At 45.0% G+C, this 17895-nt stretch overlaps 1 protein-coding gene across 7 annotated transcripts in view; it reads right to left on the bottom strand.

The window, feature by feature from the left end:
• LOC110536836 (Down syndrome cell adhesion molecule-like protein 1 homolog) overlaps positions 1 to 17895 on the bottom strand; it is an 86166-nt gene that overhangs the window by 28867 nt on the left and 39404 nt on the right. For all 7 annotated transcript variants that reach the window (XR_005034939.1, XM_036937328.1, XM_036937323.1 and 4 more), the window contains exons 4-6: positions 9446 to 9592; positions 6800 to 7078; positions 1252 to 1527 (exon numbers count right to left, since the gene is read on the bottom strand). Coding sequence is in view for 6 of the 7 variants with exons in the window: in XM_036937328.1 (XP_036793223.1) it covers positions 1252 to 1527; positions 6800 to 7078; positions 9446 to 9592 (702 nt within the window). In the remaining variant the exon portion in view is untranslated. The remainder of the gene's footprint in view (positions 1 to 1251; positions 1528 to 6799; positions 7079 to 9445; positions 9593 to 17895) is intronic.

Here is a 17895-nt window from a genome sequence, read left to right as displayed (position 1 = left end):
ATTGCATTTTGGAACCCCATTCCCCTCATTGCCCCAAGATGAATGGTTTTGACTACGATCCACTGCTTTGACGGGTGCAGCTAGAAATCACAAGTGTCTATCCTATAATGAAAAGGCACCCGCAAAAGAAAATTCCACAAGCTTCTTGAGCACAGGCTGACGTGGCATTGCTGTAGCGCAGCCTGACAGAAGCCTACCAAAGGTTGCACTGTGTCCATTACAATGTAGAATCTAGTCCAAACCGTTCAATAGTTAGACTATCCATATTACCGGAGCTTCCTTTTGACAAATGTATTTTTTAATTTTTTATTATTTAACCTTTATTTAACTAGGCAAGTCATTTAAGAACAAATTCTTATTTACAGCGATGGCCTAGGAACAGTGGGTTAACTGCCTTGTTCAGGGGCAGAACAACAGATTGTTTACCTTGTCAGCTCAGGGATTTGATCTAGCAACTTTTCGGTTACTGGCCCAACACTCTAACCACTAGGCTACCTGCTGCCCCAAATTGAGCTCCAGAACCAGCCATACAGTAGGCCAGCCAGCTAGCTAATCTTTTGATTAGTGTTGCAACAACATATAACATTAGCTAGCTAGATAAGGTTAGCATGCTAACTAGCTACGCTGACAGATATCAGTGCCCTACTTGTTGTTATTTCTCCCCTCCACATGGAAATCTCCACAACATTCCATCCCCCAATATGTGAATATGTATTAGCAGCCTGCATCATTCTTCGGAGGTGGAACTTAAATGAGAAATTCCGTTATAGGTCAGGAATTACGTCAAAATAGGGGCTGCATTGCCCTCTGGTGTGGGCCTCTAAAGCTAAATTCCTACAACTAAAAAAACAATTAATGACTTATGCCATGTTAATATGACATCTGAGTGAGAATGGCTAACAAAATCAATGTGTGCCCACTGCAGGTCAGGGGCACGTGCCCAGTCAGTATTCGGTCATGACTACTACAAGTTTAGATAGCTGGCTAGAACCAACTACCAATCAAAAATGTAGTAACTGGCATAACAACAGAAAGATTGCTGATGCTCAACCAAATTTCAAAATTGCAACCAGGTTATTTTACTATTCATACTCTCAGTAATAAATTGAGACTGAGTTCCAAACAAAAAAACATCATCAACCTCTTATGTCGCTTATGCCTGGAACCGGCCCTGTCTGTAAGAATGACGTTGCTTGCTTCCCACCCTCCCATCCAACCTTCCCTCCCTCCTTCCCTCTCTCATCCTCTTACCCTCCAGCAGTATGATAGAGAAGTCCTGGGCGGTGTGGCCCTTGCGGGAGGCAAAGCACTGGTAGGCCCCAGAGTGGCTCTTCTGAGCAGCTGTGATCTGCAGGGTGTCATTGTGGGAGCCCTGTATAGAGATGTGCTGGTCTGGGACTATAGGTTCTGTGTTCCTGTACCAAGCCACTGTGTACTCTGGCGAACCCTCCACAGCACAGGTAAAGAACAGGGTACTGCTGATGCCCGTCTTCAGACTCTTAGGTGAGAGGGTCACTCGCAGGGGGTCTGTGGGAGGAGAGAGAACACACACATGACAGAAAAACAAAACAGCGCAATCAGTTGAAGAGACTCAGTCCGTTTCAGGCAGTCATTAAAAAAGCAGCTGGAGACATTACTTCACTTCACTTCACATCTCTGTCCATATACACACACACACACACACACACACACACACACACACACACACACACACACACACACACACACACACACACACACACACACACACACACACACACACACACACACACACACACACACACACACACACATATATGTGTATCTATATTTATCTATATCTATATATATATGTATATGTATGTGTGTGTGTGTGCGTGTGTGTATATGTGTGTGCGTGTGCGTGTGTGTGTGCCTGTGTGTGTCTGTGTGTGTGTGTGTAAATGTCAGTGAGCAATAAGGCAGCTGGTGGTGTGTGCTGGAGGGTATGGCTGTGCAACCCAAGCCCCCCTCACCCTGTCAGAGTCACACTGTGTGCTGCCATGATGTGCCCACTGGCAAAGCCTGCCTCTGTTCTGCTCTCTCCTTTTTTTTTATCTCTCCTGCACTATGTCTCTCTCTCTCTCTCTCTCTTCTCTGTGTTTTTATAAATCTGTTTCTCTCTCTCTCATTCTTCCTTTCTCTATGAAAGATATACTTCAATTTACATGTTTCATTGTTCCTTCTCTGTCATATTTTAGTCCACCCCCCACGCCCTCTGCTCTCTGTATCTCTCTAACAGTGACTGGTGTTGGCGGTGGTGTGAAGTGCTCATTCTCAGTGCATTACTGTCCTGTCCTCGGTCTAGATATGATATGACATGGCATCATACACTACACACCCATTCATACGGATCCATTTCTCACATTATACGTGTGAACGTGTGTGTGTGTGTGTGAGTACAGAATATGAGCCTGTCTGCAACCGATTCAGAAAACGGTGTGAGTGTATCTGTCTGTATGTCAGTCTGACATTAACAGTAAGTGCACACTGCATTTAACCATGGCAAGGTGACTGGGAATATGGCCGAATACAAACAGTGTAGTTATTCCCTCCATAAGGCAATCAAACAGGCAAAACGTCAGTACAGAGACAAAGTGGAGTTGCAATTCAACGGTTCAGACACGAGACGTATGTGGCAGGGTCTACAGACAATCACAGACTACAAAGGGAAAACCAGCCACATTGAGGACACCGTCTTGCTTCTGGACAAGCTAAACGCTCTTCGCACGCTTTGAGGATGACACAGTGCCACCGACGCGGCCCGCTACCAAGGACTGTGGACTCTCCTTCTCCGTGGCCGACGTGAGTAAGACATTTAAGTGTTAACCCTCACAAGGCTGCCGGCCGTGATGGCATCCCTAGCCACATCCTCAGAACATCCTCAGATCATGCTGGAGTGTTAACGGACATATTCAATGTCTCCCTATCCCAGTCTGCTGTCCCCTTTTGCTTCAAGATGTCCAGCATTGTTCTTATACCCAAGAAAGCAAAGGTTACTGAACTAAATGACAGAAGCATTCACTTCTGTTATCATGAAGTACTTTGAGAGGCTAGTTAAAACCTGTTAAGGATATGGCAGACATACGCCCCCTTTGGAGAGATTGGGTACCCCTAGTAAACTGGAAAAAAAATCTGTCAAAAATTGCTAATATATGCAAATAAAAATTATTATTGGATAGAAAACACTCTAAAGATTCTAAAACCGTTGGAATTATGTCTGTAAGTATAGCAGAACTCACAGGGCAGGCATTCTTCCAAACTAGTTTTTGTGGCCATGAAAGTTGGAGCAACTTTGACGTCATGGCCCCCACCCTTCCCAACCAGCTATGATTCTGGGGACACTTTCTATCTCTTCCGCTAGATGTCCTCTTTCATTAGAGCTTCAAATCGTTCAAATCCCGCGAGAATTGACCCTATAGGAGTGAAATTAGTGCGTGCCACGAGAGAATAGGCTGTGCGTATGGGCGCGAATTGGTCCCAGCCATTCCTTTGTTTCCAGCACTCAAGAGAAGGGCAGACGATGGCCGATTGAATTGAAGTTTGTTTTGCACGTCTAAAACATCATAAAGATTGCTTCTGCACTTAGTTTGACCTGTTTAGTCGACATATAATGTGTAATTTTGAAGTTTTGATGCGCAACTTATCCGGACCAGAGGACGTTTTGGGTGCATTTCAGCTGATGTTATTAGCAGTAGCTAATACAAAGACGCAAGACTTGAAACCAAACGATGTATTGGGTAAGTATGAAGCCTTCCAGAACATTCTGAACGAAGACCATCGAAGGTAAGGGAATATTTATGCTTAAATCTGTGTTTCTGTTGACTCCAACATTACGTGGAAATGTAGCTTGGAACTGAGCGCTGTCTCAGCATATGGAATAGTGTGCGATTTCTGTAACGTTAAAAATAAATCTAACACAGCGGTTGCATAAAGAAGCAGTGTATCTTTCTAACTATATGTAGAACATGTATATTTAGTCAAAGTTTATGATGTCTATTTACGTTATCTTGCCGCGCTACATAGATTTCCTGCGGGCATTTTTGAGTAATTTCTGAAGGTGAACTCACTGTAAATGGACATTTATGGATATAAATGGCATATTATTGAAAAAAAAAAATATGTACTGTGTAATATGTCATATTACTGTCATCTGATGAAGATTTTCAAAAGGTTAGTGAGCGATTTATTTTTTAATCCTGCGTTTGTTGATTGCATGTTTTGGCTATTGAAATGAGCTGTGTCTGGTGGTGGTTTTACATATATATGTGCTATGTTTTCGCCGTAAAACATTTTAGAAATCTGACTTGCTGGCTAGATGAACAAGATGTTTATCTTTCATTTGAGCTATTGGACTTGTTAATGTGTGGAGGTTAAATATTTTTAAGAATATTTTTGTGTTCCATGCGCCACCGTTTCAGCTGCACGTGGGAGGGTTGATCCCCAATTGGGAACCAATATCGTAAACAGGTAGGATCATAACACCTCTACCTTACCTGACACCCTAAACCCACTTCAATTTACTTACCGCCCCAATAGATCCACAGACGATGCAATAGCCATCGCACTACCTACTGCCCTATCCCTTCTGGACAAGAGGAATACCTATGTAATAATGCTGTTCACAAAACAAAGGAGCTGATTGTGGACTTCAGGAAACAGCACAGGGAATATGCCTCTATCCACATCGACGGAAACCGCAGTGGTGAAAATGGTAAGCTTCAAGTTCCTCTGCGTACATATCACTGGAGATCTGAAATAGTCTACCCACACAGACAGTGTGGTGAAGAAGGCGCAACAGCACCTCTTCAACCTCAGGAGGCTGAGGAAATTTGGCTTGGCCCCTAAAACCCTCACAAACTTTTACAGATGCACAATTGAGAGCATCCACCGCCTGGTAGGGCAACTGCACTGCCCGCAACCGCAGGGCTCTCCAGAGGGTTGTGCGGTCTGCCCAACGCATCACCGGGGGAACACTGCCTGCCCTCCAGGACACCTACAGAATCTGATGTCACGGGAAGGCCAAAAAGATCAACGACATCAACCACCCAAGCCACGGCCTGTTCACCCCGCTATCATCCAGAAGGCGAGGTCAGTACAGGTGCATCAAGGCTGGGACCGAGAGACTGAAAAACAGCTTCTATCTCAAGGCCATCAGACTGTTAAATAGCCACCACTAGCCGGCTTCCACCCGGTTACGCAACCCTGCACCTTAGGCTGCTACCCTATATACATAGACTTGGATTCACTGGCCACTTTAATAATGTTTACATACTGCTTTACTAATCTCATATGTACAGTTGAAGTCGGAAGTTTACATACTCTTAGTTTTGGCAAGTCGGTTAGGACATCTACTTTGTGCATGACTCAAGTAATTTTCCAACAATAGTATGCACGTATAAACACCATGGGACCACGCAGCTGTCATACCTCTCAGGAAGGAGACGCATTCTGTCTCCTAGAGATGAAAGTACTTTGGTGTGAAAAGTGCAAATCAATCCCAGAACAACAGCAAAGGACCTTGTGAAGATGCTGGAGGAAACAGGTACAAAAGTATATACATCCACAGTAAAACGAGTCCCATATTGACATAACCCGAAAGGCCGCTCAGCAAGGAAGAAACCCCTGCTCCAAAACCACCGTAAAAAAGCCAGACTATGGTTTGCAACTGCACATGGGGACAAAGATCATACTTTTTGGAAAAATGTCCACTGGTCTGATGAAACAAAAATAGAACTGCTTGGCCATAATGACCATCGTTATGTTTGGAGGAAAAAGGGGGAGGCTTGCAAGCCGAAGATCACCATCCCAACCGTGAAGCACGGGGGTGGCAGCATCATGTTGTGGGGGTGCTTTGCTGCAGGAGGGACTGGTGCATTTCACAAAATAGATGGCATCATGAGGCAGGATAATTATGTGGATATATTGAAGCAACATCTCAATACATCAGTCAGGAAGTTAAAGCTTGGTCGCAAATGGGTCTTACAAATGGATAATGACCCCAAGCATACTTCCAAAGTTGTGGCAAAATGGCTTAAGGACAACAAAGTCAAGGTATTGGAGTGGCCATCACAAAGCCCTGACCTCAGTCCTATAGAAAATTTGTGGGCAGAACTGAAAAAGCGTGTGCGAGCAAGGAGGCCTACAAACCTGACTCAGTTACACCAGCTCTGTCAGGAGGAATGGGCCAAAATTCACCCAACTTATTGTGGGAAGCTTCTGGAAGGCTACCCAAAACATTTGATCCAAGTTCATCAATTTAAAGACAATGCTACCAAATACTAATTGAGTGTATGTAAACTTCTGACCCACTGGGAATGTGATGAAAGAAATAAAAGCTGAAATAAAGCATTCTCTCTACTATTATTCTGACATTTCACATTCTGAAAATAAAGTGGTAATCCTAACTGACCTAAAACAGGGAATCTTTACTAGGATTAAATGTCAGGAATTATGAACAACTGAGTTTAAATGTATTTGGCTAAGGTATATGTAAACTCCCGATTTCAACTGTATATACTGCATTCTATTCTACTGAATTTTAGTCAATGCCACTCCGACATTATTCGTCCTAATATTTATATATTTCTTAATTGCATTCTTTTACTTTTAGATTTGTGTGTATTGTTGTGAATTGTTAGATATTACAGCACTGTTGGAGCTAAGAACACAAGCATTTTGCTACACCTGCGATAACATCTGCTAATAAAATTTGTTTTGCGGGTTTGTGCCAAACTTATTTCCCCTTTGCCAACCCCCCCCCCCCCCCCCCTCTCCTCACCTATGACATAGAGTGCTCCGGACACCTCCTTCGAGCCGAAGCTGTTGGTGACCTCACAGGCGTAGCTACCGCTGTCCTCCTGCCTGAGGTCACTGATGGTCAGACCCGTGAGGCGCCGCGTCCAGCGTGCATCGGAGGGCAGCGGGCGCCCGTCCTTTAGCCAACGCACCGTGGGGCTGGGGTACCCTGCTGCCATGCAGGGGAGCTCCACACTCTGACCAGCCGGGACTTCCCCCGCCTGGAAACTGTCCAGGATAGAGGGAGACGATTCGGTGGGGTCTGGAGGGGGGGGGGGGGGGGTAACAGGTTAGACTTTGGACTGGGGTAGGGGATGGGATGTTTACAACATACACTATACAGTACCAGTAAAAAGCTTGGACACACCTACTCATTCAAGGGTTTTTCTTTATTCATACTACTTTCTACATTGTAGAATAATAGTGAAGACATCAAACTATGAAATAACACATATGGAATCATGTAGTAACCAAAAAAGTGTTAACAAATCAAAATATATTTCATATTTCAGATTCTTCAAAGTAGCCATCCTTTGCCTTGATGACAGCTTTACACACTCTTCGCATTCTCTCAACCAGCTTCATGAGGTAGTCACCTGGAATGCATTTCAATTAACAGGTGTGCCTTGTTAACAGTTAATTTGTGGAATTTCTTTCCTTCTTAATGCGTTTGTGCCTATCAGTTGTGTTGTGACAAGATAGGGGTGGTATACAGAAGATAGCCCTATTTGGTAGAATAGCAAGTCCATATTATGGCAAGAACAGCTCAAATAAGCAAAGAAAAAATGACATTTGAGATTCTTCAAAGTACCCATCCTTCGCCTTGATGACAGCTTTGCACACTCTTGGCATTCTCTCAACCAGCTTCATGAGGTAATAATAAGCAAAGAAAAAACGACAGTCCATCATTACTTTAAGACATGAAGGTCAGTCAATACGGAAAACTTTGTAGTCGCAAAAACCATGAAGCACTATGAGGAAACTGGCTCTCATGAGGACCGCCACGGGAAAGGAAGACCCAGAGTTACCTCAGCTGCAGAGGATAAGTTCATTAGAGTTAACTGCACCTCAGATTGTAGCCCAAATAAATGCTTCACAGAGTTCAAGTAACAGACACATTTCAACATCAACTGTTCAGAGGAGACTGCGTGAATTAGGCCTTTATGGTCGAATAGCTGTAAAGGACACCAATAATAAGAAGAGACTTTCTTGGGCCAAGAAACACGAGCAATGAACTTCAGACTGGTGGAAATCTGTCCTTTGATGACCTGGCCTCCACAATCACCCGACAACAACCCAATTGAGATAGTTTGGGATGAGTTGGACCGCAGAGTGAAGGAAAAGCAGCCAACAAGTGCTCAGTATATGTGGGAATTCCTTCAAGAGTGTTGGAAAAGCATTCCAGGAGAAGCTGTTTGAGAGAATGCCAAGAGTCTGCAAAGCTGTCATCAAGGCAAAGGTTGGCTACTTTGAAGAATCTCAAATCTAAAACACTTTTTTGGTTACTACATGATTCCATATGTGTTATTTAACAGTGTTAATTTCTTCACTATTATTCTACAATGAAGAAAATAGTAAAACTAAAGAAAAAGCCTTGAATGAGTAGGTGTGTCCAAACTTGTTGCTGGTACTGTATATACAGAAGTATGTGGACACCCCTTCAAATTAGTGGATTCGACTATTTCAGCCATACCCGTTGCTGACAAGTGTATAAAATCGAGAACACAGCCATGCTATCTCCAACGTGGCATCGTCATAGGACCTTTCAAACAAATCAGTTTGTCTAATTTCTGCCCTGCTAGAGCTGCCTCAGTCAACTGTAAGTGCTGTTATTGTGAAGTGGAAACGTCTAGGAGCAACAACGGCTCAGCTGCGAAGTGGTAGGCCTAAGATCATCATGCGCAATGCCATGTGTCGGCTGGAGTGGTGTAAAGCTCGCCACCATTGAATTCTGGAGCAGTGGAAATGCGTTCTCTGGATTAATGAATTAGGCCTCACAATCTGGCAGTCATACGGACAAATCTGGGCTACTTGCCAATGCATAGTGCCAACTGTAAAGTTTGGCGGAGAAGGAATAATGGTCTGGGGCTGTTTTTCATGGTTCGGGCTAGGCCCCTTAGTTCCCATGAAGGTAAATTGTAACGCTACAGAATACAATGACATTTTAGACGATTCTCTGTTACAGCATGACAATGCCCCCGTGCACAAAGCAAGGTCCATACAGAAACGGTTTGTTGAGACCGGTGTGGAAGAACTTGACTGGTCTGCACAGAGCCCTGATCTCAACCCCATCGAACACCTTTGGGATGAATTGGAACACAGACTGTGAGCCAGGCCTAATCACCCAACATCAGTGCCCAACCTCGCTAATGCTCTTGTGGCTGAATGGAAGCAATGTTCCAACATCTAATGGAAAGCCTTCCCAGAAGAGTGGAGGCTGTTACAGCAGCAAAGGGGGAACCAACTCCATATTAATGCCCATGATCTTGGAATGAGACGATCGACGAGCAGTTGTCCACATCCTTTTGGTCATGTAGTGTATATTCATTCATATTCATAGACATTTATTACACACAAAACACTGTGTAGCGGTAATCAGAGCAATGACATACTTTACAGTCCCACTCACCCATGACAGACAGCCTGGCTCCATTGCTCTGCCGTGTCTCTCCGCTGTATTTGTGCTTGGTGATACAGCGGTAGGTGGAGAGGGCATCCTCCTTCTGGACATCTGAGATGTACAGAGCACCAAAGGACGTCAGGAAGAACCTGTTACCTGTTACAGAGAGAACATGATTGAACAAAGCCTTAAAATAACTCAAATACCCCCAACAAACAACCTAGTCAGGGCAAGGGTGACTGCTATCTAAACATTTGGCAACCTGTCATACCCTAGAGGACACACGCTGAGCTCACTATTAAACATGCAATACAATCACATTGAGAAACACTTGAAAATGGTCAAACCCTCACCATCACTTACAGTAAAGACGTTATCAACATCTCTACTCCAGTATTGTTGTGGTTGTTATAGAACACAGCCAGATGAGCCCAGGTCTGGTACGTGTGTCAGTGTGTGATGTACCCTGCCAGGCTGTGCCCTATTTTCAGCCTGTACCCATCTGGCAGACCCTGCCCAATTATTGGAGGGTAGAGGAGAGGGATGGCACCATTTTAATGAGCATTTGCCAATTTGGGAAATGTTAACACTGTCCTATGTATGAACACATACTCACACACGTGTGCATACACACATACACACGCTGTTCTTCCTCTACTCGTTCTCTCTCACCTGGGTTCACTGCAGAGGCTCCCGGGCTATAGTCCAACAGCTTGAGCACAACTAGAGCATTCATGTGCAACTGTGTGTTTATCACCAAAGCTGTTTGATGGGCTCTAAGCCTGTCAGGTTATGTGTGTATGTGGAGGGTAGAGGGTGTGTATGTGGAGGGTAGAGGGTGTGTGTGTGGAGGGTAGAGGGTGTGTGTGTGAGGAGGGTAGAGAGTGTGTGTGAGGAGGGTAGAGAGTGTGTGTGTGGAGGGTAGAGTGTGTGTGTGTGTGGAGGGTAGAGTGTGTGTGTGTGGAGGGTAGAGGGTGTGTGTGGAGGGTAGAGGGTGTGTGTATGTGGAGGGTAGAGGGTGTGTGGAGGGTAGAGGGTGTGTGTGTGGAGGGTACGTGTGTGTGTGGAGGGTAGAGTGTGTGTGTGTGGAGGGTAGAGGGTGTGTGTGTGGAGGGTAGAGTGTGTGTGTGTGTGTGTGTGTGTGGAGGGTAGAGGGTGTGTGTGTGGAGGGTAGAGGGTGTGTGTGTGGAGGGTAGAGGGTGTGTGTGTGTGTATAGAGGGTAGTGTGTACATCTGCACGGTAGTTGTCTGACAGACAGCACAGGTAGAGGGTGTATTACTCTCTCTCTCTCTCTCTCTCTCTCTCTCTGTTGTGTGTGTGTGGGGGGGGGGGGGGGGGGGGGGGGGGCTAGCAGCAGGCTAACAGACAATGTGTGTGTGGAGGGTAGTGGCTCAGTCGCAGCGTAGGCTGTAATTTTACAGTCAGCCTTTGTTTGCACCCCTGAATTAATCCTTACAGGATAATGTGCACTTTAAGATTTCAACTCCCATAACACTGACACGCCACACTGTCACAACACACTGACAGACAAACAGAGAGGGAGAGAGATAAAGCGAGATAGAGATAAAGAGAGAGAGGGAGAGAGAGAATAAAAGAGAAAGAGAGAGAGAGAGAAAGAGAAAACTAGAGGGAGCGAGAGATAGAGGGGGGAGAGAGAGAGAGAGAGAGAGTAAGAAAGAGAGAACTAGAGGGAGCGAGAGATAGAGGGGAGAGAGAGAGAAATGGAAATACATGTATAGATTGTAAATATAGTGAGACAGAGAGAGAAGGAGAGAGAAGAGAGAGAGAGAAGAGAGAGAGAGGTAATGGGAGAGATAGCAAGAGGGATTGAGCTAGAGAGAGAGATATCCATCAACAAAAGATCTAAGAAGTGCTGTGCCATGGAGACACCTCCAGAACAGGAGCCATTTTAATCACATGATCTCCTCCACTATCCACCCATCTTAATTGTTTCTCTTGTTTATTCAATCCCTCTATCTTGAACCATCTCTCGTGACATATCCTCCTTAACATTTTCCCTCTTTCACACAATCCCTTTCTCTCTCTCTCTGTTGTTAAGCAGAGTGGCAGACAGAGTAAAATATGAATCGCTAAATCACTGTACTCCCCAAACTTTAATTCATGCTGACTTGACTGGATAAACTGAGAATGTAGCTAAAGTGATGCACTAGATGAAGAACCACATTCACTCTGCTACCCACCCGCAGGCCTGTTGTTCTCGGTTGGGCTTGTCAGTCAATGAAATACTAGGTTAGCAGAGAACAAGCAGGGTGTAAAAGATTAAAAGGAATAAGGGTGGAGCAAAAGAAGAAAGAGCAGGAGAAGAAAGTGTGTGTGTGTGTGTGTGTGTGTGTGCTTGTTCACATGTGTGTATGTTCATGCATACTGTATGTGTATCTATATGTGTGAGGGGAACATTTTAAAGTGTGGGCATGGTCCATGTGTATGTGTGTCAGTGGACACTGTAATTATCTGGGTTAGACTGCTGAGCTCAGGCCTTGTTGTCAAACACTGCACAGGAAGGCCTACACTGGTGGGCTAACACTGTCAAAATCACACTGCTTTCAAGTGAGCCTGGATTCCACTACAAACCTATAGACCTGCAGTTTGGTAGCAGGCAGAACCTGGGAGGGCTATATGAGGGGTGAGGGGAGAGGGAGAAAGATTTTTAGACAAAAATAGGGACAGAGATATAGGATAGGAAAAGCAACTGTGAGAGAGAGAGAGAGAGAGAGAGAGAGAGAGAGAGAGAGAGAGAGAGAGAGAGAGAGAGAGAGAGAGGAAGAGAGAGAGAGAGAGACATAGAAACAGTGTGCGATTTGCATAGCGCCGGTTGCGTAGGGTGTGGGTCTGAGCCAGTGTGTATGTGTGTGAGTGTGTGTAAGAGTCTTTGAGTCAGTAGCAGCCTCGTTTCCTCACATGCAAATGAAGGCAGAGGCACACAGCTAACGAGGCCCATATTTCCACCTCCTCACTGGGGCCATTATTTATTGATGTTCTGCGTCTTTCCCCCTCCCTCCCACTCTCGCGCTTTCTTCCCTCTCTCCCTGTTGCTAGGGGCTGCTTGCCATCCTGCGGGTGCTTCTGTGACGATGTTTGGGGTGCAGTCACTCGACCGCCCCTCCCCCTTTCAGTGTAAGCAAACAGACAGAGGCACTGACACACGCGTGCACGCACAAACACACACACACATGCACACACGCACGCACGCACACTAGAGGGTGAAAGTTCAGCCAGGCAGCTTGGCATTAGGTAAATAATTGGAGTGAGCTGGGTCCTTTAAATGTAAAAAAGAATGGGATGATTTTTTCATGGACGTAGGAGTGTCACAGTTTGTCATTAGATATCACTGTCTATCTGACTTCCCCTGCCTCTCTTCATCAACAGAGAGAGAGTTGGAGGGAAGGGAAGAGGGTGAGAGAAGGTGAGAAGAGAGAGGGGGATGAACAAGGGATCATAGAGGAGGGACTGTCACTGAGAGAAGAAAGAAAGAAGAAACTGAGCGGATTCAGAAGACATTCACTCTGCAGTACTGGAATATGCATACAAGAATACACACACACACACACACACACACACACACACACACACACACACACACACACACACACACACACACACACACACACACACACACACACACACACACACACCTTGGCAGGTTTACAATAGCATAGGAAAACACTAGCCCTACAGACTAAAAATAAAAGGTTCTTGGAGTATCCTTTATGGGTTCTTCAAATGTAAACTGTGGGGGAACCCCTATAGGTTCTTCAAAGAAACCCTTTTAATGGATCCTCTAAGAACCTTTTGAAGAAACTTTTGGGGCACATTTCTGAACTACGCCCTCCCCTATTATTATTATTATTATTATTATGTTTTCACCTTTATTTAACCAGGTAGGCTAGTTGAGAACAAGTTCTCATTTACAACTGCGACCTGGCCAAGATAAAGCATAGCAGTGTGAACAGACAACAACACAGAGTTACACATGGAGTAAACAATAAACAAGTCAATAACACAGTAGAAAAAATAAATAAAAGAGTCTATATACATTGTGTGCAAAAGGCATGAGGAGGTAGGCGAATAATTACAATTTAGCAGATTAACACTGGAGTGATAAATGATCAGATGGTCATGTACAGGTAGAGATACTGGTGTGCAAAAGAGCAGAAAAGTAAATAAATAAAAACAGTATGTGGATGAAGCAGGTAAATTGTGTGGGCTATTATTAATAATAATATGCAGAATAATAACAACAATAACACAATATTTTAGTTGTCTGTGTTTATTATGATTTTAGCGGCAAAGCAGAATTGAACAAATCTAAATATGATGTAAACTCCCAGCAGAGCCCCAAGTCCAATGGATACATCCTCTGGCCTGTTGATGTTAATGTGATGATGTTCTCCGTATCCATAGCCACAATGATTTTGCAGTGCATGGTGATCAAACAGGTTTCCTGTTATATTCATCAGAGGAGTAGGGAGGGTGAAGTCTGGGAATCCCCCCAAAATATAATTATACATATTTATTAACAAAACAGTACTTGTACTTTAGATTCTGTGGTAAATGTGAAAGAAATAAACTGTTTTGATAATGGTTTTCATACACATACAGTACCTTGTCCATAATATAGAGGCCTATGGAATATTCATTGAAGAGGTAAGGGAGGAGGATGGTACATGTGATCTGCATAACATACCAATGCATATTGGCATAATTTTGTATGCCTCCTTGTCTGTATACCTGCAGACAAAGACACAAAAGTGAGCAGTTCAGTCATCTGCACCCAACACAGCTAGCCTTCAACATATCTTATAGCCTACACATTCTTACCTCTTTGTTGATTCATATCCTTTGACTTGTGTCCATTTTCTGTTTTAGAAAGATTTGCACCAATATGAAAAGATAAACGGTATCATCATAAAACAATATCAATGTAGATCATACAAGGGACAACCCTTAACTTAAATTGAGGAGATCTTAACATTTTTTAGTTAAGTGCCTGCACCTGCTGCCCTTTCAAATCCAAACGTTTCAGTTGGGCAGTTAGGTTCCTGCAAGAACCCCCACCAACTAAGGAGGTTTCTCGATGAACCCCACCTCCTATGGGGTTCTTAGAATAACTTTTAGGGGACATTTTCAGTGCCAAGAACCCTAAGGTTATTTGAAGAACTTTGAGGATCTTAGAAGAACTCTTGTTGAACCCCTCATTTTTAGAGTGCAGCTATTAAACAACAGGATCAAATAAATCAACAACATGGAAGGAGAATCACAGAGTGACTTTCATAGAGTGAATCAACTGACCGAATCAGCTCCATGGACAGAGAATCACAGAGTGACTTCCATAGAGTGAATCAACTGACTGAATCAGCTCCATGGACAGAGAATCACAGAGTGACTTCCATAGAGTGAATCAACTGACTGAATCAGCTCCATGGACAGAGAATCACAGAGTGACTTCCATAGAGTGAATCAACTGACTGAATCAGCTCCATGGACAGAGAATCACAGAGTGACTTCCATAGAGGGAATCAACTGACTGAATCAGCTCCATGGACAGAGAATCACAGAGTGACTTCCATAGAGTGAATCAACTGACTGAATCAGCTCCATGGACAGAGAATCCCTCCAAAAGAGAGTGAATCAACCTAGTGAATCAGCACCACTGACAGAGAATCACTTCAATAGAAAGTGAATCAAGCAACTGAATCAGAGCCAGTCACTACCACTAAAATGAGGATCCAGTGATTTCAAGCCCACTCCTCTGGCCTCTACCCTGACTGCCACACCTAGTCAGCTAGAGGTGAATGGAATGAGAATAGGAGAAGAGAGCTGAGCCAAGGCTGGAGTAGATAACAGCTCATCCACATTTTACTATGCTCCACTCTTATTGTTAACATTACCACAAGGCTATACTAACCCTAGAATGGAATAGAATAGGTGTGCTGTGCCTGAATTCAAAACGAGACCCCACAACACTCTCTCTTTCTCTCTCTCTTCCCTCCCTCCCTTCTTTCTCCTGCATGCATTAAAAGGCTGAAGTAGTTGCAGGTGTCAGACAATTAAATATCTACACTTCCCTGGCTTCTATTCTCCCCCCACCATTTATCAATGGTGCCCTCTTCACTCCACTCAATTCACATTCAAAGCAGCTTTATTGGCACCACTGATGTGTTACAACTAATCGTGCAGTGTTAGCCCCGCCCCTTTCCATCTAGCTCACAAAAGGTGCTTTGTTAGCATGACCACACAGTTCAGTAATGTCGGAAGTAACGCAGAACCACTATCAGTCAAATCTACAGAATGAATGAGGAATATCCAAATCTCTTTCTCCCTCTGTCCCCCTCTGTCTCCCCTCTGTCTCCCCTCTGTCTCCCCTCTGTCTCCCTCTGGGGGTTGGAAAGAGAGAGAGAGACACAAGGTTTGTCATATTTTCATTAAAAAGCCATGCTTCACCGTCTTGTCCTATAACCGCTGTCCTCTCCCCTAACTAATCATGACTGTTTATCTCATTGCTCAATCCTTTCTTCTTTCCTCCCTCCCTCCCTCTCTCCTCTGTTCTGTTCTGTTCTGTTTGTTGATGAGACTGTGACCTCCATACAAACCCCCCAGTCTCCCTTCTCTAACACTACTGACATTTACAATGAGCAATGAAGAGGAGGAGGATGGGGGGATAGAGGGGGTAACAGTGTATAAGTGGAGTCGGAGACCGAGAGAGGGAGAGGAGGAGAGACGGAGGGAGATAGATAGACGGGGACAGACAGAGGGAGGGAGGGAGAGGAGGAGAGACGGAGGGAGATAGATAGACGGGGACAGACAGAGGGAGGGAGAGGAGGAGAGACGGAGGGAGATAGATAGACGGGGACAGACAGAGGGAGGGAGGGAGAGGAGGAGAGACGGAGGGAGATAGATAGACGGGGACAGACAGAGGGAGGGAGGGAGAGGAGGAGAGACGGAGGGAGATAGGTAGACGGGGACAGACAGAGGGAGGGAGAGGAGGAGAGACGGAGGGAGATAGATAGACGGGGACAGACAGACAGAGGGAGGGACAGGAGGAGAGACGGAGGGAGATAGATAGACGGGGACAGACAGAGGGAGGGAGGGAGAGGAGGAGAGACGGAGGGAGATAGGTAGACGGGGACAGACAGAGGGAGGGAGGGAGAGGAGGAGAGACGGAGGGAGATAGATAGACGGGGACAGACAGACAGGGGGAGGGAGAGGAGGAGAGACGGAGGGAGATAGATAGATGGGGACAGACAGACAGAGGGAGGGACAGGAGGAGAGACGGAGGGAGATAGATAGACGGGGAAAGACAGACAGAGGGAGGGACAGGAGGAGAGATGGAGGGAGATAGATAGACGGGGACAGACAGAGGGAGGGAGAGGAGGAGAGACGGAGGGAGATAGATAGACGGGGACAGACAGAGGGACAGGGTACAGTCCAGTTGTTTCCACTACATTGGGAGCGTGTCTCTTCTGCTCCACTTGCTGCTCTGTCCCAGTTTGCCCAGTGTGACTTTAAACAGTAAACACTAGGGAGGAGACAGAGACTCCAAACATAGACTAACAGGCCAACGTACAGGAAAGCATGACATGTACACAACGTGCCTGTAAACCACTATACTATAGATGCACTCAAATGTAGTTTTCTATGCTGTAGAAACTATAGGCCAGGGACATACACTGAGTACATTGAACATTAGGAACATCTTCCTAAAATGACATATGCACCCCCTGCCCTTTTGCCCTCGGAACAGCCTGAATTGGTCGGGGCATGGACGCTGCCACAGGTATGCTGGCCCATGTTGACTCCAATGTGTACAACAGTTGTGTCAAGTTGGCTGGATGTCCTTTGGGTGGTGGACCTTTGATGATGCACACGGGAAACTGTTGAGCGTGAAAAACTCAGCAGCGCTGCAGTTCTTCACACAAACCGGTACGCCTGGCACCTACTACCATACCCCGTTCAAAGGCACTTACATTTTTGTCTTGCCCATTCACCCTGTGAATGGCACACACACACAATCCATGTCTCAAGGCTTACAAATCCTTCTTTAACATGTCTCCTCCCCTTCATCTATGCACTTAACAAGTGACATCAATAAGGGATCATAGCTTTCACCTGGATTCACCTGGTCAGTCTATGTCATGGAAAGAGCAGGTGTTCTTAATGTTTTGTATACTCAGTGTATGTACTACGTAAAAAATACCCAATCAGGGACACAGAGAAGAAAAATGTACAGAAAACGAATACAGGTTTACAGTGTCCCCGCAGACCACTATAGACACAGACAACCTGGCTATAGTGTAGAAGACTACAGGGACCTTATAAACACCTAGTAACAGACAGAGTATGGATATATAAAGCAGACCTATATACAGAGAGAGACAAAGGTGAAAACAGGGATCCATAATTCATGATGTGTGTTTCATGTGCCTGGTGACGTCTGGGA

The sequence above is a fragment of the Oncorhynchus mykiss genome, chromosome 12, assembly GCF_013265735.2.
Source record: "Oncorhynchus mykiss isolate Arlee chromosome 12, USDA_OmykA_1.1, whole genome shotgun sequence".
NCBI classification, from domain to species: Eukaryota; Metazoa; Chordata; class Actinopteri; order Salmoniformes; family Salmonidae; genus Oncorhynchus; species Oncorhynchus mykiss.
The sequence above is the reverse complement of the archived record's forward strand: the minus strand, read 5'-3'. Positions and strand labels throughout refer to the sequence as shown.